This window comes from Ursus americanus, chromosome 6 (assembly GCF_024610735.1).
Source record: "Ursus americanus isolate L20-20 chromosome 6, mUrsAme1.1.p, whole genome shotgun sequence".
NCBI lineage: Eukaryota > Metazoa > Chordata > Mammalia > Carnivora > Ursidae > Ursus > Ursus americanus.
Genome location: NC_142132.1, coordinates 16,062,473 through 16,087,746, shown reverse-complemented (window position 1 = coordinate 16,087,746; position 25,274 = coordinate 16,062,473). Strand labels below are relative to the sequence as shown.

Below are 25,274 nucleotides of genomic sequence, written 5' to 3'. Positions count from 1 at the left end.
AAATGCGCACAGCCAGCAATTCTAATGTAAAAATAACGTAAAGCAGAAAACAGGCAAACCACGACTACATACAAATATTCAGACGGGGCCTATAAAGATCAAAGCAGGAATCAAAGGAATGCAAATAGTGCAATGTTCATCTGAGGTTCATCTATTCTTTCTTACTTCGGGCTAAGCCCGTGCTCCTGTAAAAAGGAAAAAAAAAAAAAAGGGCAATATATTATTGTCATTGTTTTAACTGTTCGATTCTGGGCAGGTGCTTCCTCCCCAAGAGGGCGGCTTGTCAATTACAGAGAAAACTCGCACCACCGGCCACTTCCCGAGGCTGCGTCTCCCGCCTGGCGCACTCTGCTGCAGGCCATGGTTGGTCAGGTTTTGATTCTCAGGGTTGCTAATTCCGGACCAGCCAGGTTGGTACGGAAGAGGCTCTCAGGACCGTCTGCAATCCTGGGAAATGCCCAATGAACCTGGCCCTGTAACGGGAGACTGCTGAGCTGCCCTGTGTCTGGGAGGCAGTAGCCTTGGGTTAGAGAATTTTCTATCATTCTCTCATTTTCAGAAGTGCACTGAGCACCCAGCACTATACAAGGTGCTGGGGACACAGAACGAAATAGAAGACACTATCTCTACTTTTATGAGCCCAGCATTGGTGGGGGAAACAGACCCTCATGGGAAAGTTAACACAAGCATGTGGGGAATGACAAGAGCACAGGTATGGTTGGAAAGGAGAGCTTGGCGGGCTCTGCGTGAGCGTGTGGCTCCTGGGGAATGACCCTTGTGTGCAGGGGGTGGTCTTTCCCAGAGAACTGGATGAGGGGTAAGGAGGAGGGACAGGGACCCTCTTCGCTACAGTTGGATAGACAGAACATCAGCTTTTCCCATCCAAGGGGCAGCCCCCCGACACTGTCCCAGAGTCTCTGAGCAGGGCACTGGGGGACCCACAGCCTCTCAGGTGAAAACAGGAACAAACAGCAGGCTCCTGGTAAACAAACCTCAGTCCCTGCCTTGACTTCACCGTCCGGATGAAAGGCAAAGAGAGTGAAAATTCTTGTTATGCTCATACAATAAAAGATCAGAAAACCCAAATGGACAATTTGAAAAAAGCGAACACACATACACACTCATTCTCTCTCTCTCTCTCTCTCATACTCTGCCCAAAATGTGTGGGAGTAAACAACGGCTCAGCCAGTGTAGACCACAGACTATCTCAAAATGATCAGCTTGCCTTCACCTACAAGTCCCATCAAGCTGAGCTAATTTTCTGGAACCTATACAGCAAAACGGGCCTGGGAGGCTGAAAGGGAAGACAAATGCTCTGATTTCAGGGGAGCTTTGGATTCTGTCCTGTGTAGCACAATTACCGTTGGTGCAGATGAGTCTGGAATGCGGGGCAATGAGGGGAGTACAGCGGTGAGGGCCACCTGTCCAGCCCCGAGCCCTGGTTCTGCCACTCACAGCCTGGTGCCTTGAAGAAGTGACTCTCCAGTTGAGAAGACGAGGACAACAAGTCTCTCCCTGACTTGGGATGGGAACTAGGTGGCATCATCCCCTCATTTCATACATTGAGCCCCGTGCTGGGACAGTATGTGACAAGAGCTGTCAGCCGCTGCTCTAGCCTCTCTGCTAAGACAGCACAAAGGGGACCAGAATGGACATCGGCCTTGAGTACAGGAGTGGCAGCCACAGGTCTCGGTAAGGCTCTGCACGCACTTCCGGTGGTCTGAGTGGAGCACTGCGGGCAATTCACATTGGGGCGCCTCCTGCGAGCTGCAGAGACCGAGGGTGGGGGGAGGGCCCGACTTTATCAGAGCAGAACATGCAAAGATCTGGGGTGAAACAAAGGTCACCCTACAGGAAGCTACACAGCATGTGAGCCCAAAGAGGGGACCCCACCCAGGGGGCCCTGAGAGAGTGATCAGAGCCAAGAACCAGGGGTTGGAGCCCATCTCATGGGTCTTCCAATTCCCAATGGAGGTGCTGTCCATCATTAAATGTCTCGAGTCAGAGCACATCCAGACAGTGATGGGGAGTGTGCTTCTGAAGGGCTGTATTGATAGATCCTGCCTCGGGGTGACTCATCTCTAACTCACCCTCTTTGTAATACGCGTTCCCCACCTGGCCTCCCACCTTCTATGTGCGGCTGACCAGCCCTCACGCTAGCCATGGAGCCCATGGAGCCGGCTAGCTGTGGAGCTGGGAGGAGCCTGGGAAGCCGAGGGGGGCCTGGAGAGCGGCAAAGGCCACAAATGGGGCTCCAGGAAAGCGCCTCTCACGGAAGGCTAAGAGAGCCAGCTCGTTCCCGCAGAAGGGAAGGCTGTGGGGCAGACGGCAACATGCTTCAGCGTTAGGACTTCTGTCCCACTCAGAGAATAAAAACTAGTTCCACAGGGAACAAAGAAAAGGAGAAGCGACCCTGAAACATAGCCTGGGGGATCCAGGTGGGACGTGAGGGAGAATTTCCCGACGGTGATGGTGGCAGAGGGCCCACTTCCCTCCTTGGGCGTGCATTTCGGCTGCTCCCGCCACCAGGCAGATGGATTAGATGCCCTCTTCTGGTCCCTCACTGTCCCAAAATATCACTTCCAATTCTCAAACATCCGACACAAAAATAGACACAACTAAACTGTCAGGACTTCACAAGAAGGCTTTTTTTAAAAAAAAGAAAATCTGAGTGTGCTGGAAATGAAACCATATGCCCGCAGGAAGACTTGTGCAAGGAAGTTCAGAGCAGCCTTATTATTCGTAATAGCCCAAACCCGTGAACACCACACACGCGTGGTGGAAGAAATCAGAACAACGGTTACCTTGGGGTGAGGGTGGGGGTGGGGAGGAATTTGCTGGGAAGGGGCAAGAAAGAACTTTCCGGAATGATAAAAATGTTCTCCGTCTTGTTGTGGGTGGGAGGTACACAGGTGTATACAACTGTCAAAACTCACTGAAATGAATACTTAAGATCTACGTACTTGAGTGTATATAAAATCTGCCTTCATAAAAAGGATTAAAAAAAACCATATGCTCAGAGTTCTATGATCTACAGCTTTCAAACTATGTTTTCCTTTGGGCCACAGGACACGGGGCAAGTGACTTCAACTCTCCAGGCTCATCCGTAACATCGTCCCCTGTAACAGCAGCACCAACCTCAGGGGGCGACTTGAAGAGGAAACGAGGTAACACCTGGAAGGTAGGAAATGCTCACTGAAGCATCGGCTAGTAGACGAACAGTGTATTAGCCCTTCTCTGCTTTGAACAAGTAAGGAAAAGTGCTTTGAGAACACTTTGTTTAAAACCGCGCTCGGGGCTGCCGTGTTGAGCGTTCAGAGATTCCTGGGGCTCGCATCCAGCTCACGTCACCCCTGCACTATGGCGATGGGTTGAATTGCGTTCCCCTCCCCCACCGCCCGAATTCACATAGGAAGTCCTCGCCCTGAAGAGCTCAGACTGTGACTCTGGTAGGAGAAGGGGTCATTAAAGAGGTAATTAGCATTAAATGAGGCCACCAGGGTGGGTCCCAATCCAACGTGACCGGTATTCTTGCACGAAGAGGAGATCTGGACACAGACACAGAGGGAAGATGGTGTGAAGACCCAGACAGACGGCAGCCATCTACAGCCAGAGAGCGAGGCCTCTGAAGGAACCCACCCTGCCCAGAGCCTTGATCTCAGATTTCTGGCCTCCAGAACTCTGAGAAAACAAATTTCTATCGCTTAAGCCACGCAGTCGGTGGGACTTTGTTGCGGCAGCCCAAGTGTGACTCTCTGTTTCCAAGGGGACCTCACTTACTGCTGCTTTTGGTGTAAAGCTGGAGGAGCTCAGCCAGGCCGCTCTTCTTCACCACGGCAGTACTGCTCAGGCTCTCCTGGTCGAGAAGTTTGAGGAAGTCATCCAGCTCTGTCAACAGCTGCTCCAGGGCTGGGGGCGGAAGAGAGAAGAACACTTTATAGTCACTGCCTTCACTCCAAAGGCCCAGCTCGGATACACCTCCAGATCCTGCATCACCTCACCATGGGCCCTGCGGTCCGGGGGAGGGGGGGCTTGGATAAGGCCTGGAAGCACCTGGGGTGGGGTGGGGGGCGGGCGGCCAAAAGGCGGGATTCTCAGAGCTAGGGTCCCGGGGAGAGGAAAACAGGCCCTTGGTTTTGAGATGGATGACCCTGGCTGAAGTTGCAGGTCTACCAGTTGCTAGAGTGACAGTGGCCAAGCCAGCCCAGTCAAGCCCATCAAGCCATGAGAGTCTAGAAACAGGATTACTTCCTTGATAAAAAGTCAATCAGGACAGCTTGGGGTTTAGGGACCTTGAACACAGATCAAACCTATAACCATCAAAAGAAATGCTGTGGTTGACCCAATCGTTCATCCTTTCCCCAAGGACAGGGCAACAGAGTCACTCCAAGATGAAACAGGGATTATGCTGCCCCTGCAGAAATCTGGGTGACCCTCCCAAAAGCCACACCTGGGCAAAGAGAAAAGCAAAACCTTCCTGAGTTTCTTCAGGAAATAAGCCACCTCAACTGAAACTGAGTCCAGCATCACTCCCAAGCTGGCTAAGGGCTCTGGTCCCACGGATTCAAGGTGTCAAATCGGCTCCACCATTGAAGACGTGCTTGTCAGTTTCTCACTGGAAGCACGCTGCAGAGATGCTGGCGCAGAGGACAGCAGTGTAGGCGCAGGGCACTCCCCACTGTTGTTGCTGCTGCTGTTGGTGATCTGATCTCTGTTAAGAACAGGGTGCTGCGTTTGCTGATGGGGTCGTCCTCTTGGCTCTGCTGCCCAACTGGCTCCCCAGAACATGCTCAGTAGTGGCAGCCAGCTCCTCAAGGTTCTGCGCTGTGCTTTCCAACCCCAGCTGCACGGGTCACCGGGAGAGCTTTAAAAAGTCCTGATACCTAAGCCACACCCTAGACTGATGACATCAGAATCTCTGGGAGTACGACCCAGGAGTCAGTAGGCTTTTTTTTTTTTCTTTTTTTAAGGTTTATTCATTTGAGGGAGACAGACAGACAGACAGAATAGGGGCAGAGGGAGAGAGAATCGCAAGTAGACTCCACGCAGAGCATGGAGCCCGATGTGGGCCTCAATCTCACCACCCTGAGATCAGGACCTGAGCCGAAACTAAGAGTCGGATGCTTAACCAACTGAGCCACCCAGGCGCCCCAGGAATCAGCAGTTCTTAACCGCCTCAGATGACTCCGGGGTACAGCCAACACGGAGAACCGGGGTCTAGATGCAGCGCCAGAGCCCACACCTGAGGGCCCTGCTCCCAAAGACAGCGACCGAGAAGTCCTGACTCGTCCTGTACCATCTGCTGGGGGAACGCTGAGCAGTCACACAACCTCTCCAAGCTCGTGTCCTCACCTGGAAAGTGGGGACGACCATGCAGGCCCTGCCCATTTCACAAAGTTATAAATGACAAAATCGATTCGCTCAGTGAGAGGCCCGCTCCTCTCCTGTATCTTTGGCAACTACACTGCTGCGTTGAACGGATGTTTATGGAATGAATGAATGAATGAATGGCTTCGTTAGGCACCTCCTAGCTTACAAGTTAAGGAGCTAAGCATGGTTACGCCCATTTTGTAGACACGGACCTGATGGCCCACAGAAGGCCCTGAAGTGCCACAGGGCCCACGGCAGAGAGCTCGTCTGCTGTGTGACTCTTGAGACTGAGCCACTGGCAACACCTCACTGGATGCCTCCATCCACGTAGGGCATTCTTCCAACATCCCCCGAGAGCCTAGATCCCCAGAATTGAACAAGATCCCTAGATTATTCCCCCACCCCCTTCATTAGAAAAAGAAGCCCTCATGCTCTCCTGGTTCTAAGGGAGAGCCCAGTGGCCTCTTTCTGTTCAAATACCTCCTTGGACCTCAGTGGGGTGGTAGCCTTTGAACCCCATTCCTACAAAACCAAACTCCCTGGAATGAATATTGCCATGGCTTGTGGGAGAGCTGGAGGAGAAGAAGGGGGTGGGGGGGTGAGGACTTCAGAGGCAGGCAGCGCCAGCTCATGTGACCATCCGATCAAATACAGGGGTCAGTCAGCCTGCCCACACGGGTGTGTACCACCCGGCTTCGACACAGCACGCTCCTCCGGGCAGCGGCACTCCCAAAGGAAACTCCAGTTTGCCAAAGCTGGAGAAGCATCAGAGAAATCTCCACCCTCCCTCTCAGGGTCCTGGTGAAGGATGAAGAATGAAGCAAGCTCCACGGAGGTCTGCGGGTCCTCTCCACTACGGCTCGTCAAAAGCCAAGTGAAGCTAAAATACAGGCAACAGCCCAGAGGCTGCACGCGGTCAATGGTGGCTTGGCTCCCACGCCGGGAGGCGGGTGGGAAGGTGGCCCTCGTCTCTGCCAGTGAAGAAGTGGATAGATGGTAAGTGAGAGCCAAGGTAAGGCAAGGAAGAAGCATGTTTGGGTAGTTCTGCCTGGGCCCTGGGCCAACAGTAGAGTCTCTTGCCCTGTTCCTGGGAAGTATTGGGAAGAGTGGGTTTCCAAGAGGCCAATGGCCTTTGCCTGGTCTACTTAAAACTGATCAGATTCTTAATGGAGCGGGATTTGAAAGGGCACCAGCAAGAGCTCCCAGAGCTCACCAGCCAAGATGGTGGGACCCGAGGATGTGCCCAGCACTTAGCTGGGCCCTTTGCTTCAACCAACCAGGAAATTAAAATAGAGATCAGGACAAGCATGGTTCTTGCCTTGTGCAAGCTCAGAAGCAGAACAAGAGCAGCCCAAGGGAAGAGACTGACGGACCAAGGCACACCACCACAATTCACACCAGGAAGTGTGAGGGGAGAGCGGACATGAGCGCTACGCTTGGAGGGCTTCTGGGAAGAGGTGCAGTAGGGTAAGGCCTCAGGTTGTTTTTGTTTGGTTTTGACTATTTTTTTGAACAGCTATTCATGACTTTCCTGTTGGCTGCAGGAACTTGACAGGCTAAAAAGCAGTGAGTTTAAAGAAGTCGAAGCAGGGAAAACAAAGGATAAATCTGAGGAAATGACACCGAGCCTTGAACTTGGCTACAGGGGATGTGGAAAAGTGAACGGGCCTCGCAAAGCAGTTAGGATCTCAAGCTGCGCTTTTCCTGACCTTCTGAACCCTTCCAGGCTGTTATGGCTGCTACTTCCGCTTACAAAAAAGAAAAAAGCATGAAAACTCCAGTGTCTCTTCAGTTTCACATCCTCAGCTATTCCCCCAAAGCTGCCCGATTCCTGGAAAACAGCTTTAGTTTATTTTCAAGCAAGCAAATATGTCCTGGGCCAAAGGGTAAAGAGCGTCGTGCCTGTTTCTACGGAGACAAAGTTGACCCAGAGGGGGGTCCCCCGGCCTTTCCAGGAGCTCCGTGTCTGGGGAGGGGGGCCCAGTGAATATGTGGGGTGAGCAGAGAAGTGATTCAGGAATGTGTCCGGGGATCAGGAAGGCGCCACGAGACGAACTCGGGGGTTAGCTGCAAGACGGATTCATCAGCCGGCCACGGAGGACCAACAGGAGTTCGCTGGGAAGAGGCAGAGGCATTTTAGGAAAAGGGGAGGAGATGTTCAGACAACTCAAGCGCTAAAACACACGGGGTATTTGAGAAACCACAGGTCTCTCTGTGCATCCGGGCACACGGGGCATGGGGGGCGGGGGGACGGCGGGCTCTGAGGCCAGAACCGTGACGTTAGATCAGGCAGGCCGACCATAAAGGCTTGACTTGCTTTGCTAAGGAGTCCGGGCCTCATTCCGCAGGACCTCGAGGCAAAGGAGGGCCATGCACACAGTTCTTCCAACAGGCTAGAGGTCGAATAACTCTGCAAACAGTAGGGAGGACAACGGAAGGGGGCCAGGGAACCAGGAGGGGAGGCAAGGGCAGGCAGGGGACCGTTATTAGCACAGATGAGAATGATGAGGATATGAACTAATCATGGCATCCGGGGGCCATGCAGGACGCTGCACCCCGCCACCCCCAACTCTCCCAAACACCCTTGCAAATGCACGGCATGGGAACGAGCTCTTGAGGCCCATATCCGCATTAGTAGTGGCCCTGGGGCTCAAATCCAAGTCCTTCCAAGTCCCAAGTACTTGCTGTCTGTCATCCCTCGGCTGGAGCCATTGCCAAGAAGTCAGGAAGGTTAATATGGATCATGACCTCTGCCTCCTGTTCCCTCACGCTTGGCAGAGGGACAGTGGGGGCTTTGGATGAGTAGCATGCAGACGCAAGGGGACTTGGGGATAATCCCATGGGATGCAAGGACTTAAGGTGCCCCGGGTGACGGAGAGCGGCAGAATGCCATCAGATGCAGGCCTGCGGTCCTGTGGGAACCGATGGGCCAGGCAGACAGGTGGTGGTGGTGGGTGGGGGAGCACCAAGAAAGCAGAGACACCCCCCCCCAACTTTTCCTCTAAAACAGCTGTGCTAGGTGAAGGGTAAGCACCAGCGCTGAAGAAACACAGGACCAGGAACCAGGGTCACAAAGCCCGGGGTGTCCTCTCCGTCCCTCTCAAGATCTGCAAGCAGAGCGGCCATGACCAGCAGCAATCAGCTTCTGCCTCCTGAGGTTCCTCCCCACCAAAGCCAGGTGTTCACAGGCGTCTCCGTGTGAGCTGGGCAGGACCACTTCCCCGGTCGAGGGTCAGACTTTGCAGAAACGTCTGGGGCTCTGACAAGGTGCTAAGCACAACAGAGCCCAGGGATTCTCCTGTGGTCATAGCCTTTCAGGCCCAGCTCCAGGGTCTTGGAAATAACAATCAACAAAAGCAGGGCCCTCATTTGTGCCAACCCTGGTGACATTTTTGAGCCCTCAGAGCTCAGAGGAATGTGGCCATTTCATTGAGGCTCTGGAAGGCACCCGTCCCATTTCTACCCCCCCTCCTCAACTTCTCATTTTGGTCTCTCTCTCGTCCTCCAGCGGAGGGAGGGAAAAATAAGTGTGTTGTTCATTCTGGAAACTGTAGGCCCTTGTGCAGGCTTTCCATCCTGGCTCTGTTAAAGTTCAGAGTTGTCTGCTCGGGGTCTGACAAATCATCAATAAGATTCTTGTTTGGGGCTTCCAAGGCCCACGCAGAGCAGGGCGGTTCAACTGCTCGATTCATTGCCCTCGGCCATGGCCGAGCGCTTCCTCCAGATGACCTCCTCCCCCGGTTTTTCTCATCTTGAGGCAGTCTTGCTTTTTGGTCACTGGGTTCCCAACCATAAATGTCTTCCCAACATGCCGAAAAAGCGGTTCTTCACGGTTCCCCTGCTGTTTTACGTGCACATTTTTATTTACTCAGCTGCATTTGCTGAAGACCCGTGATGGAGCATGATTTTCCTTCCAAACATGAAACTAAACAGACCTTTTCCTTAAGCATAAAGACGCGCATCCCCGCTCCCTGCCCCGACAGTTCCCAAGACGGAGCCACTGGGCATATTGTCTGTGCAAACGCAACTGCTGGGGACCAACCACAGTGAAGAACGTGGGAGAAGTTTCTGTGACGGACGAGCAACAGCACCACGTCGTTGCAACCGAGGGCAGAAAATGCTGAGTCCCTTCCTCCTGATCACAGATGCGTCCTCAAGTTCTCGAGAACGAGCCTCTGGAAAAGCCGCCCCTTCATTCCACCTAAGAAGGAACACATCAGACCGAAGTGCCACGTGCCAAGCCAGCCTTTGCCAAGCACCTGCTAAGTGCCTAGCATATTAACAGGTGGCTTTTCTTCTTTGTGTTTTTATGGTGGCAACAGACGCAGAACATAAACTTGACCTCTCGAATGACTTTGAAGCGCACGAATCAGTGGCGGTAAGGACGCTGACCATGCTGTCCTTATGGATTTGCCAATTCTAGACATTCCACATAGATGGCGTCAAGGAATATACGGCCTTCTGTGGAATGGCGTCTTGCACGGTGCATAACAATTTCAAGGTTCATTCACCCTGTGGCTTCTGTCAATACTTTGTTCCTTCTCCTCCCTGGCAACCTTTGGGGTCTGAGTCCTTTTCCGTAACATAAAGCATTGGAGATTTACCTATGTTGTTGCACGTATGAGAAGGTTGCCCTTTTGATTGCTGTGTGCTATTCCATCATACGGATGTAGGAAGCCCAAATGTCTCCACGGGTGCCCGTACCCCCTCTGCTGGGTGCTTCTGCAGACACAGCAGGGTGCTGTGTCCTGACCCAGTGTGTCATGCTGCTGGAAGCTGCCTCGGAAGGGCACGCCCGCAGTTAGTACACTTAATACGCTTTACGCCCACTCGGGCACGGCTACAAATGGAAAAGCAGCGATTCTTCGCAATGGCTGCACAATAGAAGCACCTGGGAAGCTAAAAAAAAAAAAAAAACAAAAACAAAAAAAAACAAAAAAAATCCTAATGCCTGCGTCCACCCCCAGAGATCCTGCTGGAATTGCTCTGGGTGTGGCCGGGGCCCCAGGAGCTTTTCAAGCTTCCCAGGAGAGTCTAATGTGCAGCCAAGATTATGAACCACGGAGATAAATAAGGTATAATTATTGCTTCATAAAAAGTCTTTTCACTTTACACATTTTTTAAAAAGATTTATTTATTAAGAGAGAGAGAGCACGAGCAATTGCACACGAGTGCGAGGGGGGGCAGGGGGAGAGAGAGAGAAATCTCAAGCAGACTCTGCACTGAGCATGGAGCCTGATGCTGGCTCCGCCTCACGACCCTGAGATCATGACCTGAGCCGAAACCAAAGAGCCGGACGCTTGACCAACTGAGCCACCCAGGCGCCCCACTTGATACATTGATAAGATTCCTTAAAAGCAAACCTCCACAGTCCTTCTTTACAGGACTCACTTCTGATTTTACACGTAGAACTTTCTAGGGTGATGCCTGTTATATAGTCAGATACGTTTGAAAATCCCTTTTTGCCCCAAAAGTCTTTTCCCTTCTGGACAGTAAGGACGTGGAAGGCAAGGACCAACATGTCTGTATGTTTACACATCGCTGAATCAGTTCTTCGTCCTGCTTAAACAGGTGGAAGCTCTTACTCGGACAAGCGGCACCCAAAAGACGCACAGGCTGCCCCTCTGACACGCGTCACCGCTCCTGCCTCCTCGGAGCCCACGAGTCTGAGCCAGAAACGTCCATAACTTTCTCCAGTATAAGAAATACTCCAGGAGGTTTTTTCCTTTATCTCCATCTTCAAGAAAGGACAAGGAGAGTTTTGCTTCATTTGCCAGCATTGCAGGGCCTGCCCTTCAAGGTCAGCTTGTCATCTTTGCAAGATCTGCTTTTTCTCACCTATCTTGGGGTATCATCACTTAGAACACTTCCTCCACGAAGGGGCCGCCCTCTGCATTCCCAGAGGAGTGGCGTGGGCTGAAGAGAGGGGACGGACGCTTTGCTGCAGCTCGTACTACTGGAAACACAACTCGACTTGCTTGCTCACTGGTGACCTCGGGAATGGAACCAACCTCCCCAAGAGCACAGTCCCACTCCCAGCTACGGAGCCAGCTGGAAGAGAGCGGCTCCGTGAGGGCCCTGCGGAAATTCACACAGTAACAGCCGAAGACCTCAAACTGGGCCCAGCGAGTCAGAGAGGCCCGTGGCCTGCCGAAGGCCACCTCCACTCTACCTCAACCTGCCCAGAGGCACATGGCCCACTGGCCATTCTCCCATCTTCATCGTTTGCTGTTCGTCCCCTGAATGCGAGTCCTGGGTCTCCAATGAAAATGAAAGCCCTATGTGGGTAGGGGTTGCCTGATCTGGTTTTCCCACTGTGCCTAACCAGTGCTTTATTCGAAGTCAGGGCCTGGAAAACATCTGCTGAGCATAAGGCTTCCAGACCCACACCCTCGCCGCCTAGGGAAAGCTCCTCCTGAGTTGTCTCCTATGAAAGGGTCTGGGTGAGGGGCCTGGGTGGCTCAGTCAGTTAGGCAACCGACTCTCGGTGTTGGCTCTGGTCATGATCTCAGGTCGTGAGATCGAGACCCGAGAGGAGCTGCTTGCATGCATACTCTCAGATATATCTTCAAAAAATAAAATAAAATAAAAGGGTCTGGGCCAAGAGCTCATTGGTCCCTGGCCATAACTGCGGTCCCCCACCTGGACCAGATGACGTCTCTGGAATGACCACCCAGAGGCAGCCCCTGGCAGGTGATGATGGGCTGGGAGCACGTAAGGCATCTCACTCCCAGGGGGCCCTGTGCTGGGAAAACTTTCTCAGGGGTGCAGGTAAGAAGGACATGGAGACGGCTGTTCCCCTTGAGGCCAGGAAGCCCAGGGGTCGGAGCCTGAGCCCCAGGGCCCTCCTGCAGGTCAGGAGGCACAGGAGGGCAGGGGCAAGACATGCCAGGTTCTAGCAGCTACCAGGGGCCAGGCCAGACAAAGCAGCTTTGGGGCCTGGGAGGCCTTTGTTCCCCAGCCCAGTTAGGACATTCCTTAAACACAGTCTGCCAGAAGAGTGGCTTCATTCAGACTTGGCGGAGGCCGGTTGTGTGGGTGGGGCACAAAGGTTCAGCTGGGTGGCTCTCTGCGTGGCAGGTCCCACAGCTGGCACAAGCCATCGCAGTCTCTGAACAAGAGGCTGTCAGGGGTCACTCGAGTTCACGCTGGAAGTCTGGGCAGTACTGTCTGACAGAAAAAGACGCTGGAAGTAACAGTGGTCATCTGTCAGTGGAGCGGTTATGGGCAGTTTTCATGCTTGGGACCCTCCCCTAGTCCTCAAAGCCGAAGAGCGAGTTCTTACACAGACAGGAGACGCTGTGGCCACGGCCGCCATGCTTTCGCTTCACTTGCTACTTGTAGTAGAGAAAAAGGACACAAACGAAACATGCATCGGAAGAAAGAAAAAAAATCACCCTCATCCCGATTTCCTGTTTCTTTCCGGCATTTGGCAAAAGTAACCAAACACCCTTGGACTATTGTGTTGGAGGAGGGCTGCGTCCTGTTCGGGCCTTTGCCTCCCAGGAGCTAAAGTCAGCCCCAGCAACCTAAAACCACCACCAGCCTGACCTTGGACTCAGCTGGCAGGAGGCTGCCCCCCAGGCTGACTCAGGGCCCACCAGCCCACACAGTCAAGAAATCCTGCCACAAGCTCCAAGGACGTTTGGCTGAAGAACGAAGGCCTCCTAGCTCCCCAAGCTTCTTTGTCCACCTGGGCCCTTGGGGCCTCCTGAAAAATGGAGTGTCTCACCCCTAACCTCACACTCCCCTGGGTTCCTGATCCAGAGGCAGGAGAGTCCTTCAGGCTCTTCCTGCCTGTCCTGGGTTCCAGATTCAAAGTGCCCAAGTCTTAGCTCCAAATATTGGTTTATTCTTGGCTTTACCATATACTGGCTGTGTGGCCTTGGGGAGCTTAATTAACTTCTCTGGGCCTCAGTTGTCTCATTTGTCAAATGGGGTTAATAACAGTACCTACTTGATAGGATTTGTGTAAAGACCACGCATAACCCCATCAAGCGTATACACTAAGTTAAATGTTAGCTGCTAAATAAAACCTGAATTCCTCCTGTAAGAGGGATACAGAAAGCCTCCATAAATATATCCCCCTGCCCCCGACACATACCACATACATTATAATGTTAGCAGGGCAGCTTCAAAAAGGTGATTGGAAACTTCCCTGATTTTGCAGGACTATTAAACCACGTCCCGGCAGAAGGTCAGCAGGGGCTACTGAGGTGGAGTTTGGGTTAAGCACCCCCCTCCCCAGCCCTGGGAACGAACTTCCTAGAAACACTCAATCCTGAAAATAAACAAGTGAAGGCTTTCAAAGCTTCCTATAGCTCCCCAGCCCAGGGCTCAACACATTAAACTTGACCCCAGAAACACACAGGGAGAAGAGTCATTGGCAGGCTGTGATGGTGAGAGCTCGCTATCGGGTCCTTACGCCTCCTTTCCGCCCCTCTGCCTGTCCTCCTGCCCCTCCTCCCCCCACAGGCTGCCAGCTGCCTGCCTCCACAGCCAACCCAGGCAACGTCCCCTTGGGCAAAGGGCACAACGCCGCGGCAGGGATGAACCATGAGCGTGGGCAGAGCCTAGCTGTTGCTTTCCTCCTCTCACCCAGCATCCACCTGCCCTTATTCGTACCCAGTGTTGCTTTGGGAAACCCTTTTACCCAACTGTGGTTTGGGTGAGACTAGAACCCCGCCTGCCGCCATGGGCGGCCACGTGACCTTGGACCCAGCCAATCACAGCATTTCATTCCCCAGCCAGTGACTGACTTCGGGAGGTCTCATGACCAGAGATGAGCCAATGGACATCAGTCTTGGGACTCTGCCTAGGCAGGGCCTGGCTCCTTCTTCAGGCTCCCAGATCTGCTACAACGTCAGCCCCAGGTCCCGGTGGCCACCGCTGGGAACAGTGTGCCTGAGAAGGAAAACAGGGCCTAGAGATTCTGAGGCCAACATTTCAGACCAGACTCAAACTTGCCTTCCCACGTACCCCTCAGTTATGTGTGGCCAAGACATCCCATTTTTTCAGTGAGCCAGACTGAAGAGGGACGTCTCCTTTGCCGGCAAATGGAGAGGAGACTACCCCGCACACATTTCGATGCTGGAATGCGGGCCAGCCAGTCGGCAGACCCAGTATCACTTCATCCTGCGAGGCAGGCATCACCATCCCCACGTCACTGAGCAGAGATCGGGGGCCAAAGCACGGTCACACTGCAAATATCAGAGCTCAGAATCCACAGGTCCTTCTGGCCCCAAGCCTAGAGTTTATTCGATTAATCTGAATCTACTTGACATCGGTAAAGATTTGCTTATTAAAACAAACTGTCCAGAAAGTGAAATGCAAGATCACTCTGATGAAAGTAAAGTGTGGGGAAAGGCCCGGGGAAAACAAGCAAACAGACAACAGGCTTGAGAAGCCTGAGATCAAATGTCACCAAGGCCTAGGGTGAAGGCAGAGGACCAGCGGGCAGCGAACACAAACTTGTATCAGCCTTAGGAATAAGACAGGAGTGGAAACCAAAGGGGGATCTCCAAAGGCCCGGTGGGGAGAAGAACAGAGCATGACATCTGGGGAAATGGAAAGGTCTGGGCAAAGACCGTGACGTGTTCCGGGCAGGGCTGACGGACTTCAGGACGCAGAGCCCTCCAGGGCAATCCGATGGGAGCACTGAGGTGAAAGGGCAGCTCCTGGGTCCCGGAGCAACACGGCTGGGAGAGAATGCCTTTCCCACCCTCCACGCCTGCCTCCCCAGCGCCTGGGGCCAGACCCAGAGGACCAAACAGCTGATAAAATGGGTGCAGTATGATTAAGCTATGAAAGAGAGAGACAGAGAGAGAGAGAGAGAGAGAGACTGCCTAAAATAGTCCTAAACATTAGGAAGAATGGAAAAGCAAAAGTGCCACACAAAGGAGCAATTTCAAGGAGCAGATCTGAATGGCTGTCTAGCTAGACCAACCTACTTCTGCCGAGAACATCTCCGATGGACAAGAACGGATCATCACATGGGGCGCTGTACACGATCCCTTCATGTGAACCCCTCGACTTGGAATCAGTGCCTTGCAGGACTTAGACATCAGTAAGGAATGAAAATTAATTCTTTTGGTCTACTCAGAATTCTTTCTCCCTTCTTTTAGTAATGGGAGGACCTCTTCCATTTGTTTCAGATTTGGCTGACCCCACCTTTGCCACAAGAGGTGAGTAGCTGAGGACTGGCCATCCTTCAGGCCACTGTGATGGGTTTAAGCAAGGCCAGAATTTCCCTTAGGATTTGCTCTATGGGCTTTGGGAACAAGAGGTCTTTTTCTTCTTTGGATTACAAACCATGAGGATATGTTCTTGGAGTTGGAGTAGACCCGTCCGCTTTCCAGTCTAAGGAGGAAGCCAGTGCCCAGAGGGAAACAAAGCTGATAATCAGAGAAAGATACAGAGCCCTACCCACATTGCTAGAGTCCCTAGATCCAGCCATGCCTGAAGCTAAAATTTGTACTTGCCAACAACATGAACCAATAAATTCTCCTTTTCAGATAGGCTGGTTTTTAGTCACTGCTGACCAAAAAGTCCTTGTTAATATGAAAGTGAAGTCTGAACAAACAGGGGCTCCATGTAAACCACCCCCTTTATAAGGCACACCTCAATTTCCCAAAGCCATAAAATTGCTGCCTTTGAAAAGTCCAAGCACAAAGCCGACAGAGCCAGGTAATTTTCTCGGCTAACCCACAGGGTGCCCAAACCACCAGAAGAACTGCTGACAATGGCCAACCAACACTGAGGGCATGGCTGTGATGGTCCTGGTTAAACCACAGTGGACAGCAGCAGGCGTGGGGATGGATAGTGGGTGGGGGGTGGGGGTGTGCTGCCTCCCTGCCAGGAGCCAATCCCCCCCTCTTTCCAGTCTGGTGCTTATGTCCTTGTGCTAGTCTCCATGGTCCACAGTACAGGGCCCACAGCGCCCTCAAATTATGGGCATGACACGTTTGAGGGCTTTGCTGTCAACTCAGTGAGTCAGGACCTATAGCTAAAAAACCCAAAAAACAACAACAAAAAACCAATGGAGTAGAAAATATCACAACACACTGCATTTAGTAAAGGAGTGAAATCTTTCATAAAACCTTTGGTTTGGGTGTGTGTGTGTATGTGTGTCCTGGGATACAATGTAAGATACATTTCCTACCAAGGTCACAATAAAAAAGTTTGAAAAACACTACTACAGGCCCATGATCTCTTATCTGAAACCTGCAAAGCCAGAGGTGTTTTGAAATGCAGTATATTTCAGATTCTAGAAAAGAAACAGGGCACACATGCCCCAGCAAGGCCTGGAGAAACACTCGGGAACAAAACGCATTAATAGTTCTACAGCAAAATGCACAAATACTCCTACGAAGTGAGCTCGAGAGATTTAGAAGTGGTCTCACATCATTTTAGATGCCTCCAAATCCACGTGTACCAACCTCACAGAGAAATTTCTGGTTTTCCAAGTTTGGGGATTTGGGGATTGAGGAGATGAGACTGTGGACCTTTCTTGGGATTCCCAGGATCTTTTTCCTTCTGTGGCTGAAAAATCGACTTTCAATCATCCAGTTTTTAAAAGAGACTTCATGGAGGGTGGCAAACCCACACTAGGCTTTTAATGAATTAGTGCAAAGCTGCAAGGTCTGTGGGCAAAGCTGCTGGGGGCAGATGGGTCTGCTCATCAAATCAGCTGTGCTTCCGAGGGGCACTCACGGACTTTCGGTCTAGAATGGAACCACCCCATTCTTCGGCCACTAGCCACATGTAGCTTCTGAGCATGTGAGATGTGGATTCGTCTGAACTGAGAAGTGCGAGCAGTGACCCAGGGCCACTCTCCCCCACCGAAAAGAATGTCAAGTATCTCAAAAGTGTGTCTTCCTTAAATACTGATTATATGTTGACATGGTGGTATTTTGGATGTACGAGTTAAAAAAATACTCTGAGGGGCGCCTGGGTGGCGCAGTCGTTAAGCGTCTGCCTATGGCTCAGGGCGTGATCCCAGCATTCTGGGTTCGAGCCCCACATCAGGCTCTTCCGCTGGGAGCCTGCTTCTTCCTCTCCCACTCCCCCTGCTTGTGTTCCCTCTCTCGCTGGCTGTCTCTCTGTCGAATAAATAAAATCTTAAAAAAAAAAATACTCTGAAAATTAATTTCACCTGTTTTTTTGTTGTTAAAAAAATTTTTTTTAAATGTTTAAAACTACCTATGTATTTTGCTTTCTCTTTGGGCAGCACGGGTCTGAAATGTTGATCAGAGACTTAGAGCTTAGAGAATCATGAAAAATCTCCTCCTCCCGACGCAAACAAAACAGTGTTCAGAGAGAGAGAAAGGGACATGGCCAAAGTCACACAATTTGTTTGTGGAAAGCTGAATTTCCTCGACCTACCCAAGACTTTCCAATCCTACTAGATTGAAGCCCTCTGTATCCGGAAGGGCAGGCGAGGGAATAAAGGTCATTCTGTAAGGAGAGTTCCAGGGAGTGGCGGGGAAGGGGCTGGAAAGGTCTGGAAAGGTCGAGCCTTCTCCAGGCACCAGCCGTGCTCCATCAAGGTGAGAAGGGCGGGAAGAGAGCAGCTCCCTGCTCAGGAAAACAGCCGGGCCCGGCATGAGGCAGATCTGGTTACTCCGTGCAGGCTGTACTTTGTTGACAGAAACAAGGGCCAGTTATTCATCGCAGAAATATTCTAAATGAAACCCCCGAAGCTCTGTTACATAAACAATGTAAAGGTATCACAGAGTTTTGAGTCAGATCATTGTTTTCACTTCACGTTTCAGCCAGAATTTGTCAAAAGAAACGGCTGATGTATGATTTCCGACTCGTCCAGCGCATTTCAGTTTTTGAGAACATCTGAAGTTCGCATTGGGCTCTTTATACAAATCCCCCTTCCTCTCCTGAGCCCCTCTCAAAGGGACCCCTCCGCTCCTTTCCTCCCCGTCCCACCTCCTCTTCCTACACCAACTTCTCCAACATTGGGGCCCAGCCCAGAATGCTCTGGAACTATCTTCAGCCACCTTTCCTCTGGCGTAACCAAGTTCTCTAATACAACGACGACGCACACCACACTGTCTCTGAGCTTCTATCCCCTCAACCCTCAAACCAGGCTTTCAGAGCCCCCAGTCCTGGTCATCACCTCAGCCCACCAATGCGGCCTGCCCTGTCCCACCACCACCAGGGCTCTGTTTACCCATAACTCTTCAAAAGTATTTTCTAGGGGTCGGCTATACATCAAAACTCTTGTTAAATATGTATCGAGCACCTAGTCTGCTGGGGCCACTCTAGGCATGCAGTGGGGAAGGCAAGAAGGCAAATCCCTATTTCTCATTTGAATGTATTCCTTAAAATCGCAAAAGAAGATTACATGTTGCAACTGTTTGCACGTAATGCAGGAGCACTTCCTTACCTCAACTGTGCTGTTACCCAACTGGGGATGCTTCTAAGAGCTCGTGGCCTCTCAGAATCAGCCTTTTCTCAGTCAGCTCCTCTCCTTCCAGCTGTGGTGATTTTCCCATTTCCTCCCAGGGACGGGGTTATCTGCACCATGTTATGTTTCTCTGGACAACAGATTACTTACTAATTTTTCCAAGTCCCTTAAATGCTAAAATTCCAGCTGTCTCACATCTCCAACCAGACTTCTCGAGCACAAGCATCGCCTCTTGGGGTTCACTTTGGGCATCCCCTCCTGCACCTGGTCAGGCATCCAGTCTGGAGCAGGAGCTCACAGGTTTGACCAATGAAGACAGTGCAAGGGGGTTGGGGGCTGCTGAAGTATCCCCTTCTTCCAGCCCATGCTTCTGAAAATCTCTGCCTTCTCCATTCAAAACTCGTCACTGGGACCCCATTCAGAATTTCCAGAACAATCCCCGCTCCGAATCCCAAACTTTGTTGAGGAGTTGCTTACTTAGACGTGAGGCTTAATTAGAAAAACCTGGAAATAAAGGAGTTTGCCTTACCATTGTTCTGAATTCATCTGGCATAAAGTAAGGCAAAAATACAATGAACTCTAAATTCAGCAATGAGGATTAATAGATGTTATGATGGGTCATTTTCTACTGAAACTTAAACTATGAAGATAGAATTACAGTTAAAGAAAGAACACAAAATGCTATTAATAATAAACCAGTAAAAGAGAAAGAGTACAAACCAAAAGAGGGAAACTGCTTTTAAGAATAAAGTCAGCCAAATGACTGAACAAAGTTTATCACACGGAGCTCTTGTAATAAGCCTACAGGGTAGAGATAATCATCTCCTAGATGAAGAAACAGACTCAGGGAGGTTAAATAATTTGCCCCAAGTCACTCAGCTAGTAAGTTCAGATCTAAATTCAAGTCACTCTGATCCTTCCCGCAATACCTTGGCTGGCCTCCCTAGCAATTTCTTCTGTGTCCAGAAGTTTTCAAGCAAAAACTTAAGTAGTTTAAGAAGTTTTCATGCAAAACTTAAAAGCAGAAAAAAAAATTCCCATTTAAAAATAGACCTAGCAGAGAAGGCATAGCTAAGGGAGTACTGCTTGCTTAGATTTGTATATGAATACAGAAAACTCTGCTAGCCCACTTCCACTCTGATTATTGTCCATACGAGTCGTTAGTGACCAATCATATCCTATGAGAACAGGAACACAGTAAAGGAGAACAGTAAGACTCAGGAAATACATTTCACTTACAACAGGTACTGAGACCACTATGGTCAAGTCTCTGGTGTGTGACACGGAGTTGGTCAAACACTTGACAGGTAAATCCCACAAGGTAATTATTTTGTTAATGCAACTAAGCATCGGTGGCCACAATGCAAAATGTGATCAGCTTTATTATTGGGTTTTAAAAGACTTTTGGCTTTAAAAAGACTACATGCCTTTGAAAAGAGTTAGCTACTAGAAAATAATCCACCACTCAAATGTATTTTGTGAGCCCTGGGTATAAACATGCCTTACACGGCTCATCACAGCGAGGAAATGAAAGGTGGCAGAGAGGGGGCCACAAGAACACCCGTGGGCCAGCACCACGGACGGCAGCCATGAGTCCTCCTGAAACGAATCCACTTTCCTGGTCCCCCTGCACAGCAGGTCTACTCAGACAGGGTTCATGGGGAGAGTTACACCTGTTCACAGAAAGGTAAAGGAAGGGGTTTGGCTGGCAAACGATTTTTTAATCAAAGCCTTCTTCTGGCTATTAGACATAAGTTTTAGGGGCGCCTGGGAGGCGCAGTCGGCTGAGCTTCCGACTCTTGGTTTGGGCTCGGGTCTTGATCTCGGGGTTGTGGGATCGAGCCCCGTGCCAGGTTCCACATTCAGTGAAGAATCTGCTTGAGACTCTCTCCCTCTCCCTCTGCCCCTCCTGCTTGTGCACTCCCTCCCTCTCTCTCTCTCTCAAATAAATAAATAAATCTTTTAAAAAAAATAAACAAGTTTCAAACAAGTGATCTGTTGGCTTAGTGTAGACCTGGTCAAAAAAAAAACCAAATAGCTCTCCCTGTGCTGTTATAAGGTATCTTACCCATCCTTTCTTTCATTCATTGGGGGGGGGGGTACGAGCATGCTCAGGGCAAGGGACAAAGGTGGCCAACTGAAATTGACAAACTAAGAAAACAACCCATTTCACCAGTTCCTTTTTGGATTTCTTCCTTAGCTCTTACACTCCCACTTCAACTGAGTGTAACTTTGCCAAGGACACCAACAAGGGTCATACATAGGACACCGACACCTTACTGAGCTAGGAATGAGCAAATGCCACAGAGCATGTTGCTTAGTTTTAGGTGTTGACCTGATGGCCACAGGGCTCCATAATCACATGAGCCAATTCCTTATAATAAATCTCTTTCAGTAGATAAGTGGATGGATGGATGGATGGATGGATGGATGGACGGATGGAGACATATATGCTATTCATTTTGCTTCTCTGGAGAATAAGGACAAGCGCACAGAGCTTTTGTAAACCAAGGAGATGTCCTGCTCAATGTGAAAGACATTGAGAAAAAGGCAAGAAAAATGTGATGTGCTTGGGAATTAAAACATTCATCACTATTATCCTGAAACCTAAAACCTCCTAGGTACTTTTCTAACCCAAATTTACTCCAACAAACATAGTTCGGAACCCCACAGATATGGACAGTCTCTTGGGTGTTCAGGCTCAAAAGTTCTTGGGACTTTCGACATGCATTTTCTTCTCCCAGCAAAATTTCTACATCGGTACAATAATTCCTTCCATTTACATGTGGTCTATTCCTGTGAAATCATGGGACCGAGCATCAGGAAATGAATCCAGACCAAGGATGGTGAGCACGTTTCTTTCTGGGAAGGTATAGAATTCATAGCATTACTGCAAGCTCTCAACTGATCCCAGTCTGGAAAGATCAACGAGATGATCGAGATTATTCTCGAACTTCTAATACGTGATGTTTAATACAGATGCCTACCCTCGAGGAATTCTGCCTAACATTCAACTGAAGGCCTAAGGACAGCATTCACTTGAGAAAAGCACTCCCCTCTGACATGGGACATCCGAACACAGGGACTAGGACAGCCCTGGCGCAAAGAGTCTGCAGAGTGATGGAACCACCTTGACCTCTGTTCGGCAACTAAGAGGTCACATCCTATGGTGAGGTGTTGCCTCAAGCCGACCCTGTCATTGTGCTTCTCACATCTGAATTTCTTCCACCATTCATTTCTTCACCAAACAGTTACGGAGAACCTTCTTTGTCTTGGACGCTTAGATTCACCCACTAAATAAAATGGGTAAAACAGGTACCACTGAATAAAATGGCCCTCTTCGAATATACATCAAGAGGCCTCAGTGTAAGTCCTCTTGCTAGAGTGATGCTAGCTTTTCTGCACCATTGGGATGAACACCAACACAAAATTCCTGGTATACTTAATGTCCCAGTATCCTGTGCTTCTCCATGTGTGAATGGACAGAAGAAAAACCTATGTCTCTTACTACAACAGCTTTTTCCCCCTTGTGATGGAGAGAAGGAGGGCAGACAAGGCTACCTCAAAATATGCCACTTGGGCATACTGATTACTTTGAGTTGAAGTTACTTAAGAAACGGCAGATGCAAGAAGGACACTCTGACCCTCCTCCATCCCCCCGAAAGCAGGAAATAAATCTCCCATGCGAAGGCACCCTCCCTATGCCAGGAGGGTAGAAAACATCCTTATCGCCAGGCATAAGGAACTCAAGGCCGAGAAGGCTGTGTAAACAAACCATGTTACTTCTTCATTCATTTGCTCCCCCAAGCCCAGCCCCTTTTGTTTTGGCAAATCCTTACAAGTAATTGTTTCTTTGTCTAAAAGGTAGGAAAACTACCCGCTTTGGTCACTTCTTGGAGCCTCATGTTTCTAGGAGCTTCTGTACATAGGAAATTAGATTTGTTTTTCTATTAACCTGTCTTATGTCAAAAAATTGTCCTCCTCTACAGAAGAACCATCTCGGGGTGCTAGAAAGAGCGGGGTTAGCTTTCAGTGACTGTACCAACCAGCTGCGCGAATGTTGGCCAGTTTGATAAGCTCTTTGAAGCATAGTTTTCCACCTACAGAAAGTGGGAAGAAATCGTACTGCCTTTGCAGGGCTGCTGTGAAGATTCAATGAAAGAACACATGAAAACCACCAGACGCAAAGCATTATTCAGGAAATGTTATTATTACCCTCTGTAGTGGGTTGCATAGCGGCCCCCAAGATGTGTCCAAATCCTAACCCCTGGGTCCTGTGAATGTGACCTTATTTGGAACTGGGTCTTTGCAGATGTCATTAAAGATCTTGAGATGAGATTGTCCTGCATTTAGGGTGGGTTCTAAATCCAGTAACTGGTACCCTTCTAAGAGAAAGGAGAGGGAGCTGTGAGATACAGAAACACGGGGAAGGAGGTCATGTGGAGACAGAGCCTGGAGCTAATGCTGTCACAGCCAAAGAATGCCCAGCCCCACCAGAAGCTCGAAGAGGCAAGGACGGATTCTCCCCTAGAGTCATGGGAGGGAGCACAGCCCTGCTGACACCTTGATTTGGGGCTCCTGGACCCCAGAACAGTGAGGGACTAAGTTTCTGTTGCCTTAAGCCACCTAGTTGCTGGTGATTTGTCCCAGCAGCCCTAGGGAAATGAAGACAACCCCATTCGACTCACGGAACTAGAGCAGAATAGTCATACACATCTTTAGGAAGAAAACAAGGAGTCAGTAAGGACAGACTTAGAGAAGATTAACCTGGTTGGGAAATGTCTGATCTCTCCCCTGGATTAGAAGTATCTAATTAGATTTAAAACCAGTCAGGACAAAAACTTCTGAATTTGAAAACATTCATTCTGGCAGAAGAGAGCCTTCCATTTTTGCCACAAATAATTATCAACAGGGGCACCTGGGTGGCTCAGTTGGTTAAGCATCTGCCTTCGGCTCAGGTCATGGTCCCAGGGCCCTGGGATCGAGCCCCACGTTGGGCTCCCTGCTCAGCGGGGAGTCTGCTTCTCCCTCTGCCTCTGCTGCTTCCCCCTCTCATGCTCACACACACTCTCTCTCTCTCTAATAAATAAAGTCTTAAAAAAATAATTATCAACAATTTTCACGAAGAGCTGAGTATGGTGGGCCCAGGGCTTCCAGGCAGGAACCAGACAGGTGCAGGTGGGACAGCTGCACAGAGCCCGTGGCAGAGGAACACAGCCAGCTGCCCTCCGCCAGGCTCTGCCCCTCCCGTGGGGACAGTGGCATCTGAGCCTCTCTCAAACACTGGGAGCCGTCTTGCAGTAGCAGGTTCCAGACACAGGAGCCGCCAATTGGGAAAAACGGTTTCTGGGAGCCAGAGTGAAGCAACTCTTGGAACGTATGCCAGACACAGAAATTCCAAGCTGCATCTCGTGGAAGGTCCCTTGAGCCCGCTGGCTTCCCACCCCCCACATGCAGCCTGCGGCGTGGACGCCACACCTGCCACAAAGGCCGGTCAGGCCAGCTGTCGACTGTGCCGTATTCTGTTAGGCAGTGCCCTGGGCCGCCAGCAGCCCCAAGCCCTCGGCATGAGGCTGAGTCCCTGCTCTCCTTCTGAGACCTGGCCCTTCCGGACCAGGACCCGCCACATGGGCCTCCAACCAGCATCACTGAGCGCAAGGCACGAGGGAGCTACTCGCCTAACTTAGATTCACTTCCCTTAAGCCTCCACAATCTTATAAAGAAGATTTTATTAACCAATATGTAAAGTGACTTCACCTTACTAAGGTGACAGAAATAACCAGTGGCAGCATGAAATCAAAGCCCCGATCTCTGGCCTGGCGTCCGGTGCTTATGCCCCCACATCGGGGAGGCCACCCCTGCTCGGTCCAGATGGCTTTTGGCCTCCAGCACTCAGCCTGTCCTCTTCAGACCACTGAATCCACAGCGCTGTCCGAGGCCGGCCTGCAACAGCAAGGCGCTCTACCCACACCACTTGACTTCATCCTGGTGACAGCCCTCGGGGCCATAGATCATTATCTCTGTTTTACAGATGGGGAAACTAAGGTCCCCCAAAGAGAAAGCACCTTGCTCAAAGCCACATAGCTATGTCATACAAAGAAGGATCTGAGCCACGGCCCCAAACCCCAGGCCCTTTTTCCCAAGCAGGAGCCAGGCCCTGCCGCTGACTTGCTAACGAAGCCCTCTCGGAGCAGCAGCTGTTGCTGGGGCCTCATTAAAAGTTAGGGAGTGCGAACCAAGCTGTCATTATACATTCCGCTCTTCGAGGCCCTTTCCTTTGCTGACATCACCTGTGCAGGCTGCTGTTTGGTTAAAAAGTCAGTCAAGTCACAGCTGTGACAGCTGCTGCAGGTTTGCCTCTGGGCTCCTGCGGCTGCCCAAGTTGGGGGTGTGTGTGTGGGGGGGGTCCTGGCCTCGCTGTTCATGTGGACAAGACCCTTGGGGCCTGTGTTCGTGTCCTAGGGAGGCCATAACAGAACACCAG

The 25,274-nt window shown here is 50.7% G+C and overlaps 1 protein-coding gene across 7 annotated transcripts in view; it reads right to left on the bottom strand.

Moving 5' to 3' along the window:
* Window positions 1-25,274, bottom strand: part of AFAP1L2 (actin filament associated protein 1 like 2) — a 95,402-nt gene that overhangs the window by 34,274 nt on the left and 35,854 nt on the right. For all 7 annotated transcript variants that reach the window (XM_087862686.1, XM_045803196.2, XM_087862687.1 and 4 more), the window contains one exon: window positions 3,781-3,909. In XM_087862686.1, the coding sequence (XP_087718812.1) occupies window positions 3,781-3,909 (129 nt within the window). The remainder of the gene's footprint in view (window positions 1-3,780; window positions 3,910-25,274) is intronic.